The 26,811-nt window shown below is 33.3% G+C and overlaps 1 protein-coding gene across 5 annotated transcripts; it reads left to right on the forward strand.

The window, feature by feature from the left end:
* Positions 1-1,916: 1,916 nt before the first annotated feature.
* LOC143233951 (acetylcholinesterase-like) lies at positions 1,917-25,525 on the forward strand. 5 transcript variants are annotated; one of them, XM_076470880.1, is made up of 10 exons: positions 1,917-2,608; positions 2,862-3,056; positions 3,734-3,908; positions 4,314-4,499; positions 9,059-9,248; positions 14,066-14,213; positions 18,810-19,018; positions 20,985-21,126; positions 22,691-22,826; positions 23,618-25,525. In XM_076470880.1, the coding sequence occupies exons 5-10, from the start codon at positions 9,192-9,194 to the stop codon at positions 23,952-23,954; spliced, it is 1,029 nt and encodes a 342-aa protein (XP_076326995.1). In that variant the 5' UTR covers positions 1,917-2,608; positions 2,862-3,056; positions 3,734-3,908; positions 4,314-4,499; positions 9,059-9,191; the 3' UTR covers positions 23,955-25,525. The 5 variants fall into 5 exon arrangements, 4 of the variants coding, with proteins under 4 accessions (XP_076326995.1, XP_076326998.1, XP_076326997.1 ...); XR_013018445.1 differs by lacking the exons at positions 18,810-19,018; positions 20,985-21,126; positions 22,691-22,826; positions 23,618-25,525 and having other exon boundaries at positions 9,059-9,317; positions 14,066-14,197; XM_076470883.1 differs by lacking the exons at positions 1,917-2,608; positions 2,862-3,056; positions 3,734-3,908; positions 4,314-4,499 and having other exon boundaries at positions 9,184-9,317.
* The last annotated feature ends 1,286 nt before the right edge of the window (positions 25,526-26,811 follow it).

Raw genomic sequence — 26,811 nt, forward strand, 5'->3', positions numbered from 1 at the left:
AAGATCTCCCTGTTTCTCAACACTTCAACCAATTCGGTCATTCCATTAACGATGCTTTTTACTCTCATTCGCATTGAACATGATTCAAAATTAAAGCAGACAGAGAAATAGAATAAATTATTGGATTGCTAATCTAAATACTGTTCAACTTTCCGGAATTAATCGTTCATTGGTTTCAACTCTGCCATAAAAATAATTTTTATTCTTTACTGATTTGTTCGTATAATATGAAAGTTGAATTTCCTAAAACTTACTATTTATTTAAGATAATTTTTCATACCTGTTTTTATAAATTGATTAGTACAATATATCATTTTCAATCAGTCTCCAGACGTCACCTTTATTTTACTTAAATGTTTAAGTATAGTTTTAAATATACATATATTTAGCGATTTTTAAAGTAAAATATCCCTAATACATTTTCACATACACTTTCGTCATCGGCTACATTGTACCAGAAATAAGACGCTTACAACAGTACACAGAGATATAAATTTCCTACAAAACTGGATGACCTTCATGATGTCATTAAACTTCCTTTAAATATATAACTCTTTCGATTACACCATCATTCCCACTTTGCCCCTGAAGAAGATTGTTTTTTGTTTATTTGTTTTTGAATTTCGCACAAAGCTACACGAGGGTTATCTGCGCTAGCCGTTCCTAAGTTAGCAGTGTAAGACTAGAGGGAAGGCAGTTAGTCATCATCACCCACCGCCAACTCTTGGGCTACTATTTTATCAACGAATAGTGGGATTGACCGTCACATTATAACGCTCCCACAGCTGAAAGGGCGAGCATTTTTGGTGCGACGGGAATTTGAACCCGCGACCCTCAGATGACGAGTCGAACACCTTAACTCACCTGGCCATGCCGGGTTCTTTGAAGAAGAACGGTCTACTTATCGAAAGCGATCGGGTTATAATATTTTTATTAATTTCTATTAAGACTTCTTGAACCTACGTGTTTTTATAACATCATGAAAGTAAATTACTTCGATATTCTAGTCAACGGGAACTTTAAGACGGATTAGGAATATTTTCACTAAGACTGAAACTGGAATTTCCGTCTGAATGTCTATGTAGGTTAAAAGATCAGGCCAGAGACCTGTAGAGCTCAGGCATAGCCGTCTTAAATTTTGAACTATTTACTATAAGGAAGAAAGACAGTCAACAGCGCCCATCACCACAAGAGTTTTGAATGAATCTTCAAAGCGAATAAAGAAATTAACAGTCGTTGTTTTGAATTAAGCACAAAGCTACTCAATGGGCTATCTGTGCTCTGCCCACTACGGGTACCGAAACCCGGTTTTTAGCGTTGTAAGTCTGCAGACATACCGCTGAGACACTGGGAGTCAATTAACAGTCACTTTTATAATGCGTTCTCAAATGAAATTACAGAACGTGTTTAGCGGCATCGCGTCTCGAACCTTCAGTCATTAGCCGTAAAGTCATTAGCCATTATGTGTAACCAACAGAACAGATCGGTACCACACTTGGACGAATTTAATCCTCGAATAATTTTCTTTTAGTTTTAATTACATTTAATATAACTAAAATAAGGAATGTTTAATAGCATGTACTATTAAGTGTAACTTAGAGATAAGTGTATATTGGGAGAGTTTTTAAGCCATTTTTGCATTGTTTCAGATGGGATGCACTTTTCATTTAAAGTATATTCAGATGATAACTAGATAGAGTCTATTTAAAATAACTAGCTATATATTTCACTTAATTACATACTTCTATACTGCGACAGTAAAATACATTATTGGTGTAAAACTGGCCTCCATTTTACGAATTAAACTATTAAAAGAATTAAACTGAGACAACAACACATTTTTTGACAATTTTTTCGCTTCTCAAGCCTCATATCCTAAAATGTAAGCATCTCAAAGCGCTATCTACTGGAGTAAATATAATTAAGTTACACGAAACCTAGGTTTTGATCTGCAATTCCAGCCAAAACAAGTACTGCATTATGTCAAGAGAAAATAACTGAACGTTCAGGACTAAGCAGTAAAGAAATTAGAAAGTCAAAATTTGTTCGATACAGTTTTACGTCATCGTGACGATTAGTCGCGTGACATGAAAAGGAGGTCGATACAGAGACCTTTGGTTCTGAAGACATCGGCTTTTTATACGTTTTCGGTACTTGTAAGACAATTAAAGCTTGGCTCAAAATAGAAGGAATGCCCTTAAGCTAGGTAATCGGATAGAGTAGCTTCTAAGACCTTGTATTTTTATTGGTTTATTTAGACTAAGTATGAGTTTCGACATTCTTTATTTATTGAATATTATTTGTACATTGTGAATGTATTAGTTGCTGTTGCGAGGCATAGTCGAGCCTTGCTTTCAACATGATAACTTTAAGCATGCCAGTTGAATTAGTGCTTCTATTACCTGTTATTTTGGTAATTCCATTGTGCATGAGTACAGAAGACCTGCAGCCTATTCCTTCCGTGGCAAATTCCTCTACAGTTCCTGTGGCAGACACAGCGAATGGAAGAGTTAGGGGTGCAGTTTTAATTCTTCCGAACAACAAACGTGTCGTAACGTTTTTAGGCATTCCTTACGCCGAACCTCCTGTTGGACTTCATAGGTTCAAGGTAGGTTCATAAGAATACACATTATATCCTACTAATACTATACAAAAGCGAAAATTAAAGTTATGACTTTTAGCTGTTTTTAGCTATGTAACTAGGATTAATATTAAATGCTGAGTGGCACGAACATATTAGCCATCTTTAACCCATCTGTTTGTGTATATATCTAAAAAACTTTGGTTACACATAATTATAAGCTTAAATTAATTACAAAGATTGAACAAGGTATTAATTTTATTTTTTACGAAAATTATAGGCTCCAGTTCCGAAAGAACCGTGGTCTGGTATCTTAAGTGCGTCGGAATTTGGATCTCTTTGCATTCAGCATAAACACTTCAAGATAAAAGATCTAATAAGTAATAAAAAACAAATCAAGTTAATTGAAGCACGTTCCCCTAACCAATATCGTCAGAGTGAGGACTGTTTGAGTTTAAATATTTACGTACCAGAGGTATGTATTTATACAGTAGTTGTTTGTTAACAAATAATAATAACAACAATTTATACACAGGTTGGCTTTTTTGTATATTTCGTAGTTGTTTGTTGAATAATAATAACACCAGTTTATACACAGGTTGGCTTTTTGGTATATTTAACTCATTTTGAAAGAAAAACAGTTTTACAGGGACACGGATCTTATACTTTTATTTTTAATTGTAGTTGACTGAACCATAAGCAACTTGTATAAATTGCGTTCAAATAAAATCATTAATTAGAAATAAAACTTGTCAATAAATGTTATAAAAAACAAAATAATTCAATGAAGAGTTCAATGTTATCACGTTATACGTGAATTATTTTATCTTTAGATGCCAGTTTTACGTTTCAAAATTTCTTGGGTCTTGATTAAATTCGTACGTATATACCCATTAGATGGTTGAGAATTATGATTTATTCGCCAAACTTTAACTCTTTAAACAAATATTTGTTTTACGCGTTCTGCCGGAATTATTGTTTTGATGTCCTGATATTTATCACCATGCCTTGATAAACTTATAAAAGGTTTATAATAATATGGTTTAGATTAGTTTTCAGCCAAAGGGACAAAGAGGTTATCGGAGGCTGTGATCGTCCGATGAATAAATCGCGATTTTCGGCCGGAATTAATATGCATATTTAATTTTCCAGCCTGTGTTCGAGAATGTGACAAACCGAACCATACCTGCATATACTATACCTGTTATGGTGTATATTCATGGGGGTTCTTACGAGATAAGTGGTGGCAGGTTTTATCCAGGCGAATGGCTTTCGTCGGCAGGGGGCGTCGTGGTTGTAACAATGAACTATCGCTTGGGGCCATTAGGTAAAATAGTTATTTTTATTGGTTGCAGTGATAAATGTTTTATATGACGACTAAAGTTTCTTAAATCATTATTTGAACATGTAATATTTGTCATATATTGTTTGAATTCTAAACTTACTTTTATGTAAGTTTTTTTTTTTTCACATACACAATATTTTCAAAAGCCAGTTCAGTTTTTATAACACATACAATTGTGATCAACAGTAACAATGTTGTTAAATTATGTTTTGTGATCCATATTTATCTTGTTTGCCGTACATGAAAAATAAGGCATCAGTGGTGTATGGTTCGCAAATGAGAGGTTCATTTTTTCTTTCAGAACATTACATAATGTTGTAAAATGTAAACAATATACATTTTATGTTTTTGATTAAAAACTTACATCATTTCACTTTTTATCATCAGGGTTTCTTAGTACAAAAGACCGGTATTCTCCTGGAAACTATGGAATGTTAGATCAAGTCTTAGCTCTGGAGTGGGTTCAAAAGAACATCCTATCCTTTGGTGGGAATCCGTATAACGTTACCATTTTTGGAAACAGTGCAGGGGGCGCTTGTGTGAGTCTACACATGGTGTCTCCATTATCCAAAGGTTTGCTTTATTCATATAAAGAAAGATCTTAGCGATATAAATGTTTAGAAATAATATTTTAAATTGTCAAATCTCTGAGCAGTATTAAACCATCCTTAGCTTACCAAGTTCGTAATAAAACTGGCATAATAACAGTAAATAGACTGAAAAACTCCAGCGACAAAAATACTGTAAGTATGAACAAAAAATTTCCGTTAATAAATACACAATATTTGAAAAAAGTTTTTAAAGATTTTCAGGTTTTTAAAGAAACTTGAAAATATTCCAAGAAAAATTGAAATGTTCGAAAATGTTATTAATAGTTGTAAGCATATTTATTTTAATGTACACCTAAGTTTTGTTTGTTTGTTTTTTTAATTTCGCACAAAGCTACTCGAGGGCTATCTGTGCTAGCCGTCCCTAATTTAGCAATGTTAGACTAGAGGGAAGGCAGCTAGTGATCACCACCCACCGCCAACTCTTGGGCTACTCTTTTACCAACGAATAGTGGGATTGACCGTAACATTATAACGCCCTCACGGCTGAAAGGGCGAGCATGTTTGGCGCGACGGGGACTTAAGTTTTAAAAAAGGAACCCAGCACTAAGTTCTTTCGGTGGCAATAATCGACTTCCGCATTAATCTAATTTTTCTTTACGAGATACATTAAAGTTTAGCTATTTACAAAGTGTTGAAAGTGTAGTTTGAACTGTCACGAGCACTGCCACGTGAGTTTGTAACTTTATACCACCACAAAGCAGGGTTGCCATTTGGTGCTTTTCAAGACCAAAATTGGGCAAATTTGGTACTGAACAAAGCTGTTTAGTTCCGAAAATAAAGATTTGGTACTGAAGCAAAAATTTGGTATTAATTTGGTCTTAATCTCGAATTTCTGAGACTAAATACATGAAAATACATTATACTGGGCCTTATTAGTTTGTTATCTATATAACTAAGCTACACTTTTGACATATCATTCACATACCCGGTCATTTCTTTTCGCGCTCCCTATCACGTTCGCGCATGCGTGTGGTATACTGTTGCCAAAGCAACGTTGCTTATGTGTGACCAAACCCATCAACTAGCGCTGTGTAAAGTTACGTGTGATGTGCAACTCAGTTGCGTATATGCCTTTTCTCGCTCACATTATTACGTTAAATATACTAATAAAAATTTGAAAATGCCGAAGTGGAAAGATTACAAGCCTGCAAGAAAGTATCATCCCGAGTGGGAAAGAGAGTACCCTTGGCTGAGTAAGCGTACTGATTGGGATGAGCAGACATATCGTAAAGTTTGTAAGAAAAATCTGCGTCCCAGAAAGGCTGCCTTAAAGACACATAGTGAAACAAAAGAACATAAGGTTAGAAGTACCATTCTTTCGTCGTGCAGTTCTATAAATTTTCTAAAGACAACATCAAAAACTTCTAAGGAACTTAAAAAATGTGAAACAAAACTCGCGGATGCGGTGTGTTGTCACTGCTCTGTTAGTGGTATTGATCACATTTGTGATGTCATCAAGAAGCGTGGTAAGGGAAGTTACCTCGAAAACCTTTGATTGCACCGAAATAAGTGTTCAATGCTCATTCAAAACGTGATTGCACCTTATTTAGAAAACGATGTAATGAATAAAATGAGAAACAAGAAATACTATTTCCTAGCTGGTGAGTCTACTGACATTTCTAGTGATAAAAACATGTGCGTTTATGCAAGATATTATGACGAAGACGAACGGACGGTGAAAACATCATTTTTGGGACTTGTTTCTGTTGTCGAATGGGGAAGTTCTTTACGAAGCACTATTATCTCAGCTTGAGAAAAGAGAATTGAGTCTGTCTAACTGTATTGGTTTTGCCAGTTGTGGAGCTGGTAACTTAGTATGGGAAAATAATTCATTGTGGTTGAGCTTTGAGATGCGTCACCAGATTACGTTAAGATACCATCATGCACCTGCCACAGTCTTGCGCTTTGCATTCAGAAGGGCTTTGAAAAACTACCTTCAAATTTAGGTTTTCGTCAGAGTGAAATTCCTGCATGGTTCAGGAAAAGTACCCTTAGATGTTCAAATTTTAAAGATTTATTCGAAATTATGAATCCAGGCGATGAAAGGGTTGGCGTGCCATTACCTTTTCAAAAGATGTCAAACACAAGATGGCTAGTGCGAGGCAAGGTTATGTCAAACATTTTGTTAAACTGGGAAGAATTGAAGGCGTACTTTACATCTGGCCTGGCATGACCAGATGGGTCAATGCACTCGACTCGTTATCCGAGGGTCGCGAGTTCGAATGCCCGTCACACCAAACACTTTCGTCCTTTCAGCCCTGGGGGCGTTATAGTGTGACGGTCAATCCCACTATTTGTTGGTAAAAGAGTAGCCCAAGAGTTGACGGTGGGTGATGATGACTAGCTGTTTTCCCTCTAGTCTTAAACTGCTAAATTAGGATCGGCTAGCGCAGATAGCCCTCGAGTAACTTTGCGCGAAATTCCAAAAACAACAGCAACAAACTTTACATCCACAAGCCAATATGGAACACAGGACATGCGTTGCAAAGCGCGTTTGATTGCGGACATGCTAGCAGATGATGCCAATTATCTCGATTTTTTTAAATTTTTTTTTGCGGTACCGCTCGTTTCAGAGTTTGAACAAGTAAACGCACTTTTTCAGGCAACAAATGCCAATCCTGAAAAGCTAATAAATGAATTTGACGTTCTCTACAGATCTCGTTAAAGCAGGGTGTATGATGTGAACGGAATACAGCTGCCTATGTCAAAAGTTCAGTTTGGTGCAAAATTTTGTTTTGAGAACGAAAGATGTAAAAAGAATTCCAAAGACCAGATTCGATTTGTCAAGGAGAGATGCCGTCAAATGATTATCGAACTGATGACTCAAGTTGGGCCCGGCATGGCCAAGCGTGTTAAGGCGTGCGACTCGTAATCTGAGGGTCGCGGGTTCGCATCCCCGTCGCGCCAAACATACTCGCCCTTTCAGCCGTGGGGGCGTTATATGTGTCGGTCAATCCCACTATTCGTTGGTAAAAGAGTAGCTCAAGAGTTGGTGCTGGGTGGTGATGACTAGCTGCCTTCCCTCTAGTCTTACACTGCTAAATTAGGGACGGCTAGCACAGATAACCCTCGAGTAGCTTTGTGCGAAGTTCAAAAAACAAACAAGACTCAAGTTGAAAAACGACTGCCCACAAACTGGCAGTTATTCACTGGACTGAAAGGATTGGCACCTAGCATTGTTCTTTCTCAAACAGACTGAGTATCTGTCAGGGAACTTCCATTTCAGAATCTTCTACAAAAAGCAACAGATGTGTGCGACAGTCAATACCGCAAAATTTTGTCGCCCTTGGAATGAAGAAACTAGTGTGTTTAAAGATGGCGTAATTGTAAAAGATCCCGTTGAGTGTTGGGGAGGAAATATGAGGCATCAAGATGCTTGCGACACGTGTTTATGAAGATCTAGCAACCAACGCATTATCTTGTTTGACCACCTCAGTGAGTAATGCAGTTGTCTTGTCGAGCGTATACTTTCCCATGTCACCTCTGTGAAAAACAAGGTCCGCCATCGTATGGGATCGCGCATGTTAGAAGCCATTTTGAGAATCAGAACACACCTTATGATGAGTAGTAACTGTTGCAAAGGTTTTAAAGCAACGGATAGCATGTTGACACTCTTTAACATGAAAATGTACAATAATAATGGTAACAATCTTAATGAGCTATTTGACTAACCAGTAAGGAGCTAAGATCTTCAGTGAGAGACGTTCACAAGAAAAAAATGAAGATGCAAAACGAATCATCAAAGCAACAAACTGTTAAAAAGTCCTCATCAAGTGCATTCCATTTCTTTCCTTACAGTTTGAGTATGTAAAGGTTATTCCTCCAGAGTTTGAAATTGTCATTGTGTTCTTGAATTCGATTTTACTGAGAGATTGTTTGGAGTGTTGGTATCGTGTCTGTACTTCAGTGCCCTTGTAGACAACAATGCAGTATCAAGGACGTTAACCAGGTTCCTTAAAGTTTTCAGTTTCTAACTCTATGGCAGAACCTCACCAGTCACCATGCCAACAGAGACAACATTTTCGAAAACTGTCGGTAAAGCTCACGTTATTTTGTGTGTTTGTTTGTTTGCTTTATTTCCATTCAGTAATGTGCAGATATCTTACAAGTCATTTATAAATCGTATAGCCTGGAACGAAAGGTAAATTTACAAAAGATAACAATCCCTTACACACGAATGATATAATAGGACATAGATATACATGAACAATAAATAAAAAAAAATATGTATTTTAATCCATTTTTCCTGTAAGCTCAATCTGATGATGGATTTTAAATTATTTGATTATTTTGGTACGAAGCTACTTAATTTGGTCCCAAGACCATACAAATTTGGTCTTGTGCAGCAAAAAACATTTGGCAACCATGCCACGAAGAAGGGTATTCCTCCATCTTGAAATTGCCCTAAGTTTTTTGGTCTATTATTACTTGCGTATTTACAAAGTGAAAGAATTAAAGTGTATAAACCATAATTGCTGTTTCAAAGTTGAGAACGTAAAATGTTTTATTTATTTATTTCAGGGCTGTTTTCAGCAGCTATAGCGCAGAGTGGGAGCTCTGTTGCAAGATGGGCTATTCAACGTAATCCGTTCCGTTACGCATCGCGCTTGGCTCGCAGTGTCGACTGCCCGAAAAGTGCAAACACTAAAATCTCATGAAATGTCTTCGAAGAGTGGCGGCAAGTGCTCTGGCTAGGACAACTCGTATGGCGGTAACTATGCAATATTAAAAAAAAGGAGGAAAATATTAGTGAATTAATAACAAAGCACAGTTGTTTAAGGTAACCAAAATAAAAATGCTAAACAACCCATAATGTTAAAAATCATCATTAATTCAGTTTTGGCTTTTAAATTTAATATTTTTTGTGTCTATAGAATAATTAGTTTCAAATGTTAATAGCGGATCATTTGAAATTTTATGGCATGCCTATGCTACAAGATGGGTATAACATGTTTTTTATAATTCTCTGTGAGGATTATGCGCTTATTCAGTGTTTTTACAATCTAAACTTACAGAAATTCGAAATATGAAGTTTTATATTTTACCCGTCTGTAAGGTACGTTTTTAAACTTTATTCAGTCAGCATAATAGACAATATCATATTACTGTATTCGTAGCCCTAACCGCTCCTACGTTGGAACTAGCGTGCGTGGTTTTTTTATCCGGCTCAGATAGCCCAGTTGCTTTGCGCCATAAAACGCCAAACCCACCACCACCTTCATTTATTCCAAAGTACGACCAAGGCCCATTTAGAAACATGCACAAGAATGAAGATATGTACGTGTAGAAATATCGTGCAGTAAATCGAATGTAACGCCACCTGTTGACACCATTACACTGCAGACACGAGCGGTGTAAAACGAACAATGAAAACAATTGCAGGAATTCCCAAAATTGTAAGAAGTAATCAAGATATTACTGTGTGTGAAATAAAAGCGCTCTGGCATTTCAAAACAATAATTTGTTTTTCAAGTCAACACTGAATGTGATTGTTTTTGTTTTTTTTTGCCATGGCGATTTTCAGTACATCTCCCCGTCATAGTTCACGGGCAAGATAGAACACTTATGACTCTGAAATTCAGGATTCTATACCTGCGGCGAGTAGCGCGTGCGACCTATTATTCATTTATAAACGTAATTAAAACCTGTTTACAACAACAGTATTATGTTATTGGTTTATGATGCGTGGAAGCTTTTGTATTAATCTAATAAGTATCCTTGTTTTTGTTTGTTTGTTTGGAAATTTCGCACAAAGCTACTCGAGGGCTATCTGTGCTAGCCGTCCCTAATTTAGCAGTGTAAGACTAGAGGGAAGGCAGCTAGTCATCACCACCCACCGCCAACTCTTGGGCTACTCTTTACCAACGAATAGTGGGATTGACCGTCACATTATACACCCCCACGGCTGGGAGGGCGAGCATGTTTAGCGCGACGCGGGCGCGAACCCGCGACCCTCGGATTACGAGTCGCACGCCTTACGCGCTAGGCCATGCCGGGCCAAGTATCCTTCCATATCACCAAACAGCCGTCTAAATATTTTTTTTTTCACAATATGTAGGTAGTATGTTAAACAACTTTACCTCAAGAAATCCCATAGTGATATTAGCATAAGTTGGAACGATTTTTGTACCTGTTGCCGTACCTTAAATATGATGAAAAATTTGTTCCCTGTAAGTAGGAAAAACAAATTAAGGCCACACCTAAACCTTGTAAAAACATAAAATTCTTATTGAATTTGAGATATATAAACTTTTCATGTTGGTCAATGAAAAATTCCACATCCTTAATTCCATATTGATGTTCCAAACTTGGATATAGGGCTTTTACATTTGGAAAAAATAAAAAAATTCTGCTTTAATTTAATCTTTAGGAAACTTTTCACCTGATTCAAAATCATAGTATTAATAATTGGAATCAGGTGAAAAGTGGTTACTTTTGGCCACTTTATAAAAGTGGCTTTATAAAGGCATTATAAAGTGGTTCAAGAGCTGGTGTGGATGGTGTTGGCTAGTTTCCATTGCTCTTGTCTATCAGTTCCAGTTAAGGGGTGACTGATACAGATGGCACCAAAGTAGCCTTGCATGAACCTTTACAATCAAACTTTTGATGAGATAATAGATAGGATTAGTAAAATAAAATAAAAATATTAATTTTGTATCTGTACAAAGAAACAAAACACAAAAAGTAACAAAATACTCTTGTAATTTATACTTTATTGACAAAGAACTATCAATATTGATTGTTGAAACTTGGTATGTCTTAAAATTGAAAATGAAGTTGTACAATATATTTCTATAATTTCTATAACCCATTTACAAATAGTCAGTGAATTTGTTACTTCAGTTACACATTTTTGAAATTTCGTATACATTACAATTGATTTTGAATACGTTAAAAGTCCTCTTAATAAATAAACTGTTATTATGTTATTAAGACATGAAATAAGTTTTCCTGTGTTGTTGAAAATAATTATATTTGTATACAATATTTATGCATCATATAATGTGTTTGTTTTTTTAAATGTTATGAACATTTTGCAGAGAAGTACTTTTTGGACTTGGCTTAAGAAACCATATAACTTGTAAGAGTGAGTATTTGTGTAAAAACGCCACATAAAGATATTCACAAGATAAGACATGTGTATTTTCTTGTTTATTATTTTTTTGGTAACTTTGTGTTGATTTTAACTGGAAAGAGTGAGATAATTTTATTTCTCAGTGTTTGTATTCAATAAATTTGAGATAATTTTTAACATAATGCTGTAAACAAAATAATGGCTGATAGTTTCTTATGACATTCACAAAATTGTGGGCCCAGTATGAACTGGTGGTTAAGGTGCTCCACTCATAATCTGAGGGGCATGAGTTCCAATCCCCATCACACCAAACGTGCTTGATCTTTCAGTCATGGGAGCATTATAATATAATGGTCAATCTCACTATTCATTGGTAAAAGGGTTTGACTATTCTTGTTTGTTAGTGTGTGTTTGTTTTTGTATAGCAAAAGCACATCAGGCTATGGTAAAAGGGTAACCCAAGAGTTGGCAGTGGGTAGTGATAACTAGTTGCCTTCTCTGTAGTTTTTCGGTACTAAATTAGGAACAGCTAGCACAGATTCTCCTTATGTAACTTTGTGTGAAATTGAAAAAATAAATGAAAACAAAATGTGACCTCTGAAGAAGTTTTGAACAAATAGGTATATTTAATTATCACAACTTTCTTGAACTGCTGGTAGTGCCTTGAAGTGTACATCAGATACCAAATTGAACTGCTTGAAGGGTTGTACTGTTACTGCCTTGAATTGGATGTACACTTAACACTTATCAGCATCATGAAGTTCACACTGTAGATTGCACAGAACTATAAACAAACTATGACAGCTTTCACTTACATAAATCAAATTCAAAATATTCGTTTTTATTTCTTAAATTTTTTATTTTTGGTAAGAGTAAAAGGTGTTACTACAGATATTATAACATATAATTCTCTTTAGTTACATGAATTTTTTGCCATTGTTTTATTTCAGCAAGAAGACATTTGAAGTACCATGATATTTATACAACACAAGCCTTATGTATTATGATATACTACAAACATTCAAAATCATTCTGCATTTATAATACATTACTGTGGCTCTGTATAGTTGTTCCTGGCACATGACTCCATTCTTGGAAGGACCAGGCATGGCCGAATTGTTAGTGTACCTGGATTACATGGTTCTTGGCCTATTGCTTTAAAAATGTGCCTTTCTTTTTAAGGTTGCAGTGTTCTGTAAGTGTGATGGTCAAATCCCCCTGTTCAGTCAGAGAAGAGAAATTTGTGGGTTTACAGTGCTTTTGAATTGCTTTTTCCTATATAGTCCATCAATTCAAAATAAGAATGGTTATTTTGGAACAGTTTAACGTATACAATGGTAAAATTAGGAAACCTAACAACAGGAGTTATTTTTATTAATTTTCTCTGTAATTAGTTAGTTTATTTTACAGCATGAAGTAACATAATGGATTGTATGTGCTCTACTCACTAAGGGTACAGAAAATTAATTTTTATAGTTTTTAAATTCACTGAATTACCTCCAAGTTGTATGGGGAAAAAAGAGGGGTGTGGTTTTCTTCATGAACAGTTGCTCTTTGATGGTGCCACGATGATCAATGCTATTAGATTTTTGCACAGAGTGGAGCAGGACTGTTTATTTATGTCAGACAACAGCCTGACACTTCTTACAAGTGTTCAAATTTTCACACCTGATCTTCATTATATTTTACGATAATTCTGCTTTCATCAGCTATAACACGTGTCTTTCATGGAAATTAATCAAACAACAACAGTATAGATTATCTCAATATTTATCAATGTATCGAAATATACCAGGAGAGACAAAATCATGCTTGAATATAATGTTTTAAATACATTATTTGTAGTTAGCCAATCACAGATTTACAACCTGATTATTTCAAATTTGAAATTAAACAAATAAAGAAAATGTAATAAACTGTGTATATATTTTCTTATAACAAAGTCTTATCGGGCTCTCTGCTGTGTCCACTGAGGGGAATTAAACCCTTGATTTTAGCATTGTAAAACCATAGACTTCCCAATGTCCTGCGGGAAGGACATGTAATAAGCATATCTACAGTCAATATGATTTTCATTTTGTCTTCATCAGTTGTTGAACTTGAAGTCATACTTTTATACAAGATTTAGAAATTGTTGAGCAATCTTCTAGTTTCTCATTTATAGTGGCCACACACAACTATGTATTTATTAGTTTTATCTATTTTTCTTCACTTTTTATTTGAGGAATGTATTTATTTTATCGTGATTTCATTGTATGTTGTGTTTTTTGTTGTTTTTAGATGTCTTGTAGTTTTGTCTCATCTACCACTGTATTGTTCATATTGTTTCATCATGGATTTGTTCAGTTAGGTTGATTACTGATGAAGGTTGTATTGACCAATATTTATAGAACTTTAAAGATTTGATTAAAGCTCATGGAATTGTTTAATTGATTTTAGTTGAATATTTCTAGGATGCTCTTGGTATTTGGTTTGCACCTGTGGTAGATGGATATTTTCTACCAGACTATCCAGAAAAGCTCATTCAACAAGGCCGGTACAGTATGGTTCCTTTCATGACTGGATTCACAAAAGATGAAGTCTCTATATGGATGGAGCACTGTATGTTTATATTTTTCTCAAAATAATGTTTTTCTGTTAAAAAACTAGATTTTGTAACAAAACAATAATACATAGTGTGGCAATATTATTCCTTTATGGGCAAATTCTTTCAAATTATTTGATGAAAATAATTCAATGTCAAATTCACGTAACAATAAAAAATTAATATTACTTCTTTCTTAAAATTACTGTTACATTACAGGCTTGTACACTTTATAGCAGCACTATCTGAACTATATTAATGTGAAAGTCAATTAACTTCGTAAAAGTAACTCAGTATGTGTGAGAGCTAACAGAGGTTCAAAAACGTAAACACACTGATTCCCATTGTCATCTAGAAAATAACTATATTGTATTGATACTTTAATACTTAATTACAAGATTACTTATCTTATTGCCTGGTTCATTCATATTTATGACCTAACACATGCACTACATATTTGACAAAGCCTGCCTCTCTTTTATTAATATTCTCAAATATTCTAACACTAACTTGCTCTTAATTCAGTGTGCACTGTAACATCTAAATTACAAAATTAAAAATATAACTTACAACATTGTTTCTTGTAAAATAGTCAGTGATGAAAATTGAAATTTAGAAAACTGAAAACAATTTTTACTCTGAATTAGATGAATTTGTGCATTCTGTGTTTTCAAAGTAGGTTTAACCATATACTACTATCATTTGAGAAATGCCACTTGAGTATTTGCCTAGCTCTCCTGATGAACAAAATTGAAGTAATCTCAAGTTTTATGATTGGACTATCATATGTAACATATACAATGCCCTGATCAATGGTCAGCAATGGTGTCAGATTATTTATGCTAGGAATTAATATTTATGTGCAAGGTAGTGTCGGTTATCTTTGCAAGGAAAATGCTATTGTTTTGGAGCCTTATTATATCATTAAAGCCAATGTCCTCACATCTGGTCATCCTCTAACTTACGAACATGAATCTTAACAACAGCTCTGCTGCATAGTTTCCATTTTCCCTGATGCCTTCTGTAATTCATCAGCTATACAAGGATGACAATTTTCCACCATTTACTGCAACTTGCTGATTGCACAGAAGTCTGTAGGTGTTGCAAGTGCATGAATACCCACTTCATTCTTTAGCTGCTTAGATATGAGATGGTTGAATGGGAAGTATGACTGGAAGCCCTATCTTTGTGAACTAGTGTCCTGTTGACCATGTTTCTGGAAAGCAATGTTTCTTAATTATTTTATATATGGTTGCCTTGAGCATGTAGATGGTTTTTGCTGCTGATCTTTGTGTTGGTAGAGTCTCACCTGTTAAATACAAAATGCAGCACTTTGCATACTACATTTGGGATATGTGACTTGTTGCAGATGTCTTTTTGGACAGCCCCAGTACCCCACCTTTATCTACATTTATTTGTTTTCCAGTACTGCTAGTATGAGATGTATATATCCAAATCTTAGAAATTCTAAATTCCAAATCTTGACACATCTTTATGATGTGAGTATATGTATGGTTTGTATTGGAAAGTACTGTTACATACCTTTTCCAAAACCAGTGAATTTTCAATGGCATTATACTACCTACAAAACACTAAACAATATCAAAAATAGTTCTGATACATGCTATTCCATTGCTATTTTAAGTCAGTTGTGATTGTCAGATAAGTTGCTGATATGGATATCCAAAAATTGCACTCTGTATGGCAATGAACTCATAAAGGCTAGAGTAGTTAACATCTAGTAGCCAGTGAAGTGACAATTTGAAAATTTACTTTCTTCCTACTGATTATTCCTTATTAACTAAAAGATGGTAGAATTGTTAGGGTAAAAGAAATTTGATGTAATTAGCAGACACTAATATTTGTATCACAGGTGTTTTATATCTCAGTTATGCTTGTCTATTGAAGCATATTATGTTAATACAATAACAGATTCACAAACAACTTATAAGCATATTGAAGTAGTTTTATTTTGGGGAAGGCACTACATGTTTGAACAGACCAATGTTTTATCAAAACGTATAATATGTTCCCCAAAATAAATTGTCTGCATTTTGCTTGTAAATCTTTACTTGTCAACATCTTATCTAACAATGAAACTACATATTATTAGCATTTGTGAAATATTACTTATTACATATATTTTTAAATTTAGATCTTTCATACTGGTTATGCTACACTTGAATGGCTTGCAAACACAGTATTTTAGTTAGTATATTCAAACTGTGGGATTGTAACAAATTATATGATGGTGAAATAATGTCCAATAATATTATAATAATTCACGTATACTTCCTGAGTATAGTATACTGTGTTAGTGATTACCAGTTGAAAGCTTCATGGATTGTGTATTATTATTATTTCATTTAGTGTTTTATACTATGGCTGTGCATAAATATGTATTTATTTGACTTATTAACAATTCCATAGAAATTTTATGTCATGGGATACTGGTGGTTTAGGTGAGAGGTAAAATGTACTTTGTTTTTCATTGGCTTAATTGTATTTCTCATTAAGTTAAATTTTATGCACAATGATATTTATATCAATTAAAAGAAAAAGAATTGCAAAGTTCATACAGATATGCACAAACAAACATTCAAAAGTATAAAATGTGAAAGAAAACTAAATCCCAGTTAAGAAATAAAAAAGATACTGAACAAGAATAATATTTTGCTTTATTTTCAGTTTATTCAGGTCTATGATTTTAATTGGTCATCTGTATAAATATTTGGTAAAAACCTTTAATTAAAACAAGTGCAAGATGATACATTGTAATACTGTACTTTATATCACTAGTTTAATATAAATTAGGAACCACCAAACAGCATGTCGGAAGAATAGGAACTTGGCATAGCAGCAAATAACTTACTTGTGAAATTGTAGCAATGCTGTATTGAAAGCAGAAAAACTAAAAGAATTTTGTGGTTTATTTATGGACATATTGATTAGGAGTTAAAAGGGGTAATAATCTCTATACAGATCACTACTTAAGCCTAATTTAATATAATGTGTACAGTTATGGTTTCTAAGAAAGAATATTAACTTACTGGAAAGGGTTTAGAGGAGGAACACTGTAATGATTCAAGGATGGAAGTATTACCTTATGGAAACAGGTTAAGATCTCTTAAGTTTTCTTGGAGAAAGATGGGTAAGATATGATTTTATTGAAGTTTACATGATTATTTAGAGCAGGGATTCTTAACCAGGGGTGCCTGCACCCCTATGGGGTGCAAAGATGATTCCCAAGGGGTGCGAGGATGCCCATGAATAATTAAAGCAAATCTATATTTTTACATAAGAGTATGCTTTATATTTTTATATTTAAGTTTCCAGGGGGTGCGAGAAATGATTACTGATTTGAAAGGGGTGCAAACACTGAAAGAGGTTAAGAACCACTGATTTAGAGAGTTAGAAAGATAAAGTCCTCTGCATTCTTTGCACTGTGTTCCAAAGACACAAATTTAAGATTTTTAAAAAATGGGATAAGCTCCAATTGAGATGATTTTATTTTTCTAAGGAGGAGACTGACTTACAGAGCGAGTAACTTTAAGCTGTAGTATAGGCCAGCACTTTATCAGAATTTAAAAAGTAAAATAAATAATTCCACATAAACTAAAGATTCGATATAAGTTTTGCCTTTTTTTTTCAAGTTTTGATGAGAAATGACAGCCTTGAAGGACCAAATGATCCCATGCTGTCTTTGTGTTGTAATAAAGAAAATGTGAAACAAAACAGTATTATTTTCTGATAAAAGATTCTAATATCCAGAAGTCACTTTTTTAGTTATTTTTATTTGTTATAGAAGAAAAACAGATAAAATGAATCCATGTGACTGAAAGGAAATTAAAAAATTATACAGCCATTAACTTAGAAGGAAATCAAATCCAAATTATTTTGTCCCTGTTCATTGCTCATGGCTAAATACTTTCCTTTACAAACAGCAGTTCTTAAAAACCATTGGTGGTTTGAATAGCTGATCAATATATAATTTTTTGATATAAAAAAACTGGAGAAACACATAATTACCAATTTTATGTACTTACAATCATTACACAGCTCTGAAAAGGTAACAGTGTTAACCTGAGGATTGTGAGTTACAATCCCCATCACACCAAATGTGGTTGCCTTTTCAGCCATGGGTGTGTTATAAAGTGATGGTCAATGCCACTATTTGTTGGTAAAAGAGTAGCCCAAGAGTTGGGGATAAGTGGTGATGACTAGCAGCCTTCCCTGTAGTCTTACACTGCTAAATTAACACAGATAACTCTCATATGGCTTTGTACAAAATTTAAAAACAAACAAACAGACTCAATACCAAAACTGTACACTAAATAAGGCTTAAACATTAATTTGTAATCAGTTAGTGAAGCAGAAACTAATTTACGACATGTTTAATATAATCTTGGACACTTCTTGACCTTCAAGTTTTATCATCCAGATACTTATCTGTTTGGAACTATGATATGTTTGAACAACTAAAATTATTTAAAGGCCATGGTATAATGATGGACTGATTAAATCATTACCCCATGTATATTACATAAGTATAAACACAACATACAAAATATAGATAGATAGACACTTAAGTTATGTTAAAACGTTCTATTCAGATGAAGACCCTGCAGAGGAGCAAGTGACCAAAGAAAAGCTGAAAGAATACTTGAAAAATATGCTGGATCCAAAAGCTGATAATCTTGATAACCTGGAGGCATTAGTTCATGCTGTACATACAGAGTACGTTGTTAAACAACATCGTTCTAGTGGCTTCAACAATTTCACACAAGATGCAACAACTGCTAACATTCGTACTTTGGTACAGGCAAGTAATTGATAATTTATTTCATTGCTAGATTCTAGTAAAAGGTTTATTACATAAATTATTAATTTAAAAAATTTCACAATCACAGTGACATGTTACTTCAGTGTACTTGATTATACATATATATTTGTGCAACAAAAACTACTGTATTGGTGACATCAGAAAAAAACACGTTGGTTGAAGAGGCCTTAATACAAAATGATAAAAACTCTATAACCCAGGCACTTTTGAAAGGTCAACCTTTCAAAATCACCATATTATATTTTCTTGTAGTATATATAAAAGTTTCTGAAGTGTAAATTGAAACTTCAGTTAAATCTACTTATTTGAATACACACACTCACACAGGAAGCATTATTTATTATTCTTATTTAATCATTGAATTCTTAAGTTGAATATTGTGTGTAAAAGTGCACACACTGAAATATCAAATTCCTTGTAGATATATTTACTAGTGTATGGTATGGTGGTTGACTTGATATTTATATGATATTTTAATTAACTTCAATTTTGTAGTTTGTTTTGGCACACAGAGCTTTTCAGATAATTTTCACTTGAGAATGAATATTCAGACAATATTATCTTAATATGTTTATAAATTTGTTATTTAAACTACTACATTAAATTAGGTTGGAAAATGAAAAGTCTCAAATGTTTTATAAACTGCTTCAAAAGGTGTTGGGCTTTTGTAATGTGGATTATGGATGTGACTTGAGAGTGGAGTTTTATTGATGATTATATCTTATTAGGTTCATTATTTTTCAAATATTGTTTCAAAGATGTAAACAATTCTTTAAGCAGATTGGTAGTTTAGTTGAGAAAATGCTTTACTGGTGTACCTGGTGTTCTAAAATGGGGCAGTAAGTGGAAAGCTTGTTATTTTTAATTTGTATATTTTAAGTTTCAGAGAGAAAGAGAGGTCTTTTTCCTTAAAGCCTAAAGTTTAAGAAGATAATATTTTGATTATTAACTGTGAAGCCAATATTATGGAAAAGAAAGCAAAGTAATATCGCTTCGAATACCAAATATTGGTGAGGTTGTTAACACACACACATATATAAACTTTATAAATCATTGCATGTACATCATGTGCATGCAAATAACCAGCATTACACTTGTCAAAATGCATGAATCTATGTCTAGAGTTGCTTGGGAGATGACAATGCTTGAACCCCATGTGCAACCCCCTGAATGTTTAGTTTATATTTAGGTTTTATGATTAATAGTCACTTTTTTCTTACTTAATGTAACAAAGGTTACATATTCATGTATAATTTGCTTTTCAAATGCATTACATTTAGAAATTGAAATAGGGTTTTTCCAAAACTATCATGGACACTAGTAAGTTTTACATTGAATATGAATGCCACCAATGACACATCTAGGACACATTAAATCAAATAAATTTATGATTATTGAATAGTGTAATGAATTACTAGGTAGGTAATAGAGGCCATTGTATTAAAAGAAGATTTGACATATCTTTAGATATCATGAATTTAGCAGTATTCAATGAGTAAGGCACGTGATAAAGTGTAAAGACTCTATTTATATTTGATACAATAATTATAGAATAATTTGTTTATTCAAACTTTTAACCAATTTTTAACCCTTCCAAGATTCAATCTTTAATAAATGAACACATCACTTATTCTTGATTAGTTAAATGCATTTATAAATGTTTTCACAATAATTCAATTGAAGTGTTTCCTTACTTTAAGGAACATTCAGATACCTAGTAGAAGATAAAATCCCCAATCACAAACAATGAAGTACTTGTGTTATTTTGACCTCAAGCCCATCTTTGGATCTCACACTAAATATATAGTTATGGGAATGTTAAGTATTTCAAACTGTTTTCAGACAGTCTGATGACACTATGACAGTTGAAGTAATAAACATGATATTGAATTTAACTGCATAACCTTTGTTTGCTTAAAACAATTCTCACGTGATTGTCTTTCAGATTCTGGGAGATGCTGGGTTAAAAGCACCCTGTGTGAAGCATGTTCAGTTGTTAGTAAACCAAAATTACACTCCTATTTATCTGTATGAATTTACATACTCTAGCACTGACGATTGGATAAGTAAGGACCGACCTTGGCTAGGTAAGTACAGAATCACCTGTTACTTTATGCTTATTTCTTAAAAGAAGCGTTGAGATTCAGTGAGTGTAACAATAAATCCATTCTGAAATCTGATGAGATATTTTGATGTGTTTAAAATGTAGTTTCACAGACATACCTAAAATAATCTTTGTGTTTAAAAGAGAACCAGAAGTATGGAGTTGTATACATTATGTATTTTGTAGGAGTATATAACTATTGTAGCTGGAAATTAACTACATAAATATGATTTTTTTCTTTGGAAATGCAAGCATGTTGTCACCGAACAAACACTAAACTACAGCAACCATTGCATGTTATAGATTACCCTCACCATATTGTATGGACTGCATAACATGAATCTGGACCCATGGTGATGTATTAAACAAACAAACATGTCTAGATCAAGAAATTAATGATCGTTAGATAGGTATCTCTTGCTTCATGAATGTTTGGCTTACGTTCTTTAGATATAATGTAATTAACTTTTATAGGAATGTTTTTCAGTTGTATTAACATTTTTTGCTATAATGCAAACTTGTGTAAAAGTTGGAAGAAAATTTTGCCTATTACAAAACAGCTTTTCTCTATTAAAAAATTCAAATAACCAAAAAGCTATTTCTCTCTACTATAATATTGAAATATCTTTAGTTACTAAGCTATTTTTAAAATCACTACTACGTAATTCAAATTCAGTAGAATGCTTTAGACAAAATTTTGAAGGGCTTGCCACTCCTTTATTTAGCCATAGCACAGAACCATCTGCTGTAAGGTCTTGTTACACAAGCATTTCATGCAATGTCTGAGCGTCAATCAGCCTTTGTTCTATGTCTTGCATCTAACATGATCTGTACTTTTTATCAGCCATAACCTATCTAAATGTCTGGTAAGAGACCTTCTTCAACCTCAACTGCTGCCCCAGTGAAATATTATCCCTAGACAATAACATTGGATATAAAATTGGACATAATAAATCGTAGTAACAATTTGGTTCAGGAATACAATTCCCATTTTTTACCTTTAACCTGTTCAGTGCCGTAGACAAGATAACTCGTTCAAGCCGATCAGTAACACAGTGCCACGGACGAGTTAATTTGTTCTCAATAATACCTAACTTAAACGATAGATGTCAGCACCATACATGCATTTGACCTACATACATATTGTTTCACTTTCGTTCCAAAATGGCGTCACGAAAAAGATTACAAAATGAAAAAGCACTAGAGTTGTATTTTGAACTTGGTTCGGAGTTGCCATAGCAGCTTAAATACTTGACAGTTAACAAGTTAAAATAATGGGAAAAGCATTTTCATCAATGTAAGCTTTTTTTCATCATGTGTTATGTTCTTCAGGAATGTATTCCTTTCATAAATTCAGGGATATCTATACATAAAACTAGAATAAGTAATGTTAATCACTTTAGAAGGATTATTAAGTTTACTAGTGCAAGAAATTTCCAGGAAAGGATTCTGTATTTTCAGTTACTAGGATTAGAGTGGAGGAATACAACTTTCAAAAAAACATTTCTCTGAATATTACTTATTCTGTAAATAAATCTTATTTTCAGGAGCATACCATGAGAGTGAGATGTACTATATCTTAGGTTACCCACAACTTGCTGTCAAGAATGCATACCGAACCCTACAAGATCAAGCTGTTAGTAATGTGCTTGTCAAGCTATGGAGTAACTTTGCTAAATATGGGTAACTCTTTTTTATTATTATTTATAATCAATGAAGTGTAGATCAGAAAAGAAAATGATGTTTTTTTAACAATTGTAACAAAACTGGGACAAGGAATTTATACTGAACGTTTATATTAAACTCGTTTCTCAAAATGTCGTCGTGAATAATCTTTGAGTATATGTTCGATATATTACTTCATTTTATGAGCTGAAGCTGAAGGTTTTTCATGGAAACCTAAATTTCAGGTTTAATCATGGATAACAACCCTTGACAGAAGTTTTAGCCAAGTAGTATCTTCAGGTGAAACTAACATGGTTTGTTCTAAAATACCAAAATAAGTGGCCAAATGGGATTCTAATGCATTCTGCTGTGACTCAAGCACCATTTGTAACATTAAGATATCACCTGACTGAATGCTTGGATAAAACTGCTGTCTTCATTCATGCTATACTCCTCCCATAGATGAATAGACTAAGTGATATCTCGGGAGAATGACAAAAAACAAAGACAACTAGAATGACTATAATTTAATGATTGTCTTGACTATTTGTTATGCCAAAACTGCCCATCAGAATATACAAAAAAGTTTGAATGATACATTATTAAAGTGTGGCAAAATTATTGATACGTTTTACAAATGAAATGTTACATCAGTAACAGAAAGTCTCAGCAAGATACAGGATCTTCCTTAACCTTTGAGCATTCCACTAAGCATTTCTGTAAATATCAGTAATAAGTATAATGTGTCTATCAATTTGTGGTGAACAATTTTTCGTTCTGAATAAGAATTAATTAGATGATATTTTCAGAAATCCAACACCAAAGAATGATGATGTCCAGGTCAATTTTACCTGGCAACCGTACACTAAAGATAAACCAGTCTATGCTGACCTAGGAGAACAAGCTATAATGAAAAGAAGTGACCATATGAGCAGCATGAACTTCTGGATCAATTTTGTTCCACTGTTTACTGACCATCCATTGAAGAATGACAGAAGAATTCAGTGTAATTTGACAGTTTTTGTGATGACTTCCAGCTTTCTTGGACTCACATCCTTTCTCTGCATTACTCTTATCCTATATGCTTGTGTCCAAAGAAGACATCGGCCTGGTGTTGTTTTGAAAGATCCTCCAACATCAGTGTGATGTGATAGATAACCTGTTACTTCTTATGTTAAAAGCTAATGACCATAAACTCAGACAGGGGCATTGCTGGGCATGGGGACCATTAGGGCCTATACCTTAGGTGTATTTCACAGTTACACAAATTTATGTTATGTAAGGTTTTAATATGCTACATTGAAATTATTTTTTTATTGTTCTCAGTAGTGGACACTTCTTGAGGCTAAAGTCCTAATCCTTTCAGTAGCCAGCAATGCCCCTGTACTGAGATATGACAAGAACTGATTTTATTTAATATCCTGTCATTAAGAGTTTCACCTCAAAACTACAACCAGTCTAGTTTAACTTCCATTAGATAATGATCCTTCCAATGTATATAAGGTACAGTTACCTCTTGTAATAGATTTAATTGGTCCTTAATACTAATCTAGGTGATTTTATTCTAACTTCTTATGTGTCAGAATATTACCACAAGTCACAACTGGTGTGGGTGCAAACATTCTTTATTTAAAGATAGAAAAAGAACAAGTCGCAATCTGCTATAGAATATAATGTTGTCATATAAGTTCTCTTATCTGTAATAACAGAGAAATTGATACCAATGTAGTATTTAAGTACTTTTATTTATAACAATAAGACAGGTTGCTTACACTAAAAATAACTCTTATTTACAGTAATTTGCTTAATCATTTCTAAAGATTGAATTGTTTAAACTAATAATGACATTTTTGTTTCTAAAGTAGGTTTTCTAGCTATAATTACATTTCTTTTTTTACACTAAAACAATACATTTGAAAACATCACTTTTAGAGTAGAATTACTATCTATATCTTATACCAGACAAATAAGTCTAGTAGAAATATATATAGGATACGAAATTGTGATGGCTTGTAAGTTAGGTATGCAATTTCATTGTTCTTCTTGGTGGAAAAAAAATTTACCAGCAGTTCAGTTTCTATACTTTTATATTCTGAAGTAAGAGGTTTTACTATTACTTAGCTCCCTGTTAATGGTTATAACAAAACTATATTTATGTGACTTGTTTTTGTGGTTAAATATAAATATGAAATGGTTTTGCTCTTTTACAAAAAAAAAAAAAAGAAAAAAGATAACCAACTAATGACCAGCTGGGGAAAAAAAATAAAAGGTTTCATTGCAATTTTCTTATTAACTTTAAGAAAGGCATGGCCTGTCTTGCCACCACTGCTCTAACATTTGTATTTCCATATTAGAAAACTAATATAAACAGGAAATCAATTTCTATAGTACAAATTCTTTTTGTGAAAAAAACATGTGCTCCTTCAGCTTCAAAACTGATGGTAAAGGAATATTTTTTTCTTGATTCTCCTATTGTCATGCACTAAAACAAGTCCATAAAATTACAAAAGCTATTATAAATTAATTTGATTTGTATTAGCAATTTAAAGAAGTGCTACAATTATTGTTTAAGTAAAACAGTTTCATTTTTTTTTCTGTTGAATATGTTTATACTTCATACCTTTTTATCCTTCTATTTATCAAAATATTTTTCAAAGAATTGTTCATGTTTTACCTGCTCAGTGATTTATTTTTTCAGATAAAGTCACTTAATTATGCTGGAATGTTATGTTTCTTATTTAATTTATCAAATCAAGAGACATTTACAGGAAAGTTCTGATCAAAGTAAGGTTTCATGCAGTACTAACCACACATATCAAGTAAAAACAAAGTACTAAATACTGTTATAATAATTTCTTTGTTGGATGGGTTATTTTAGATTATACAGCATAAAAAAGGAAAAAGGAAGAATTGTTAGTGTCGTCCAGTTTATGATAACAAAGACATTTTAGTTGTTTCATCAAATACAGCTTCTCCAAGTTTCCTTGACTAATGCTCACTGTTAAGGCCAAGTTGAAAGTAAACTCTTGACACAACAGTTTTTCTTTGTTGTTACTTTTTTCATACATATTGTACTTCTTACAATATCAAGAGACATTTACAGGAAAGTTCTGATCAAAGTAAGGTTTCATGCAGTACTAACCACACATATCAAGTAAAAACAAAGTACTAAATACTGTTATAATAATTTCTTTGTTGGATGGGTTATTTTAGATTATACAGCATAAAAAGGAAAAGGAAGAATTGTTAGTGTCGTCCAGTTTATGATAACAAAGACATTTTAGTTGTTTCATCAAATACAGCTTCTCCAAGTTTCCTTGACTAATGCTCACTGTTAAGGCCAAGTTGAAAGTAAACTCTTGACACAACAGTTTTTCTTTGTTGTTACTTTTTTCATACATATTGTACTTCTTACAATATCAAGAGACATTTACAGGAAAGTTCTGATCAAAGTAAGGTTTCATGCAGTACTAACCACACATATCAAGTAAAAACAAAGTACTAAATACTGTTATAATAATTTCTTTGTTGGATGGGTTATTTTAGATTATACAGCATAAAAAAGGAAAAGGAAGAATTGTTAGTGTCGTCCAGTTTATGATAACAAAGACATTTTAGTTGTTTCATCAAATACAGCTTCTCCAAGTTTCCTTGACTAATGCTCACTGTTAAGGCCAAGTTGAAAGTAAACTCTTGACACAACAGTTTTTCTTTGTTGTTACTTTTTTCATACATATTGTACTTCTTACATTTCTGTCTTTTTATCGAAACAAACTCAGTGTTTGCAGGTTAAACTTACTGGCTAATAGTAACAGATAGAATGACTGATAAACAAGTTAACTCAGAAATCAGTCATACATTGTGACAGACTCACAAATAAAATATGATTTAATTTTATAATTGTCAAGGTATTTCCTGAACCTTCTGGAAGGATCTAGTTGTAAACCATACTTATGACGTAGCTGTCCTGCCAAGCAACAGTATTAATGAACATATGAAAGTG

This window comes from Tachypleus tridentatus, chromosome 12, assembly GCF_004210375.1.
Source record: "Tachypleus tridentatus isolate NWPU-2018 chromosome 12, ASM421037v1, whole genome shotgun sequence".
Classification (NCBI taxonomy): domain Eukaryota; kingdom Metazoa; phylum Arthropoda; class Merostomata; order Xiphosura; family Limulidae; genus Tachypleus; species Tachypleus tridentatus.

Bases quoted from the DNA above. Each gene is read 5' to 3' on its own strand.
- LOC143233951 (XM_076470880.1), top strand. From the start codon at position 9,192: ATGAAATGTCTTCGAAGAGTGGCGGCAAGTGCTCTGGCTAGGACAACT. The intron at 21,127-22,690 runs GTAAGTACAGAA...TCTTATTTTCAG, and splicing joins TAAGGACCGACCTTGGCTAG to GAGCATACCATGAGAGTGAG. The intron at 22,827-23,617 runs GTAACTCTTTTT...TGATATTTTCAG, and splicing joins AGTAACTTTGCTAAATATGG to AAATCCAACACCAAAGAATG.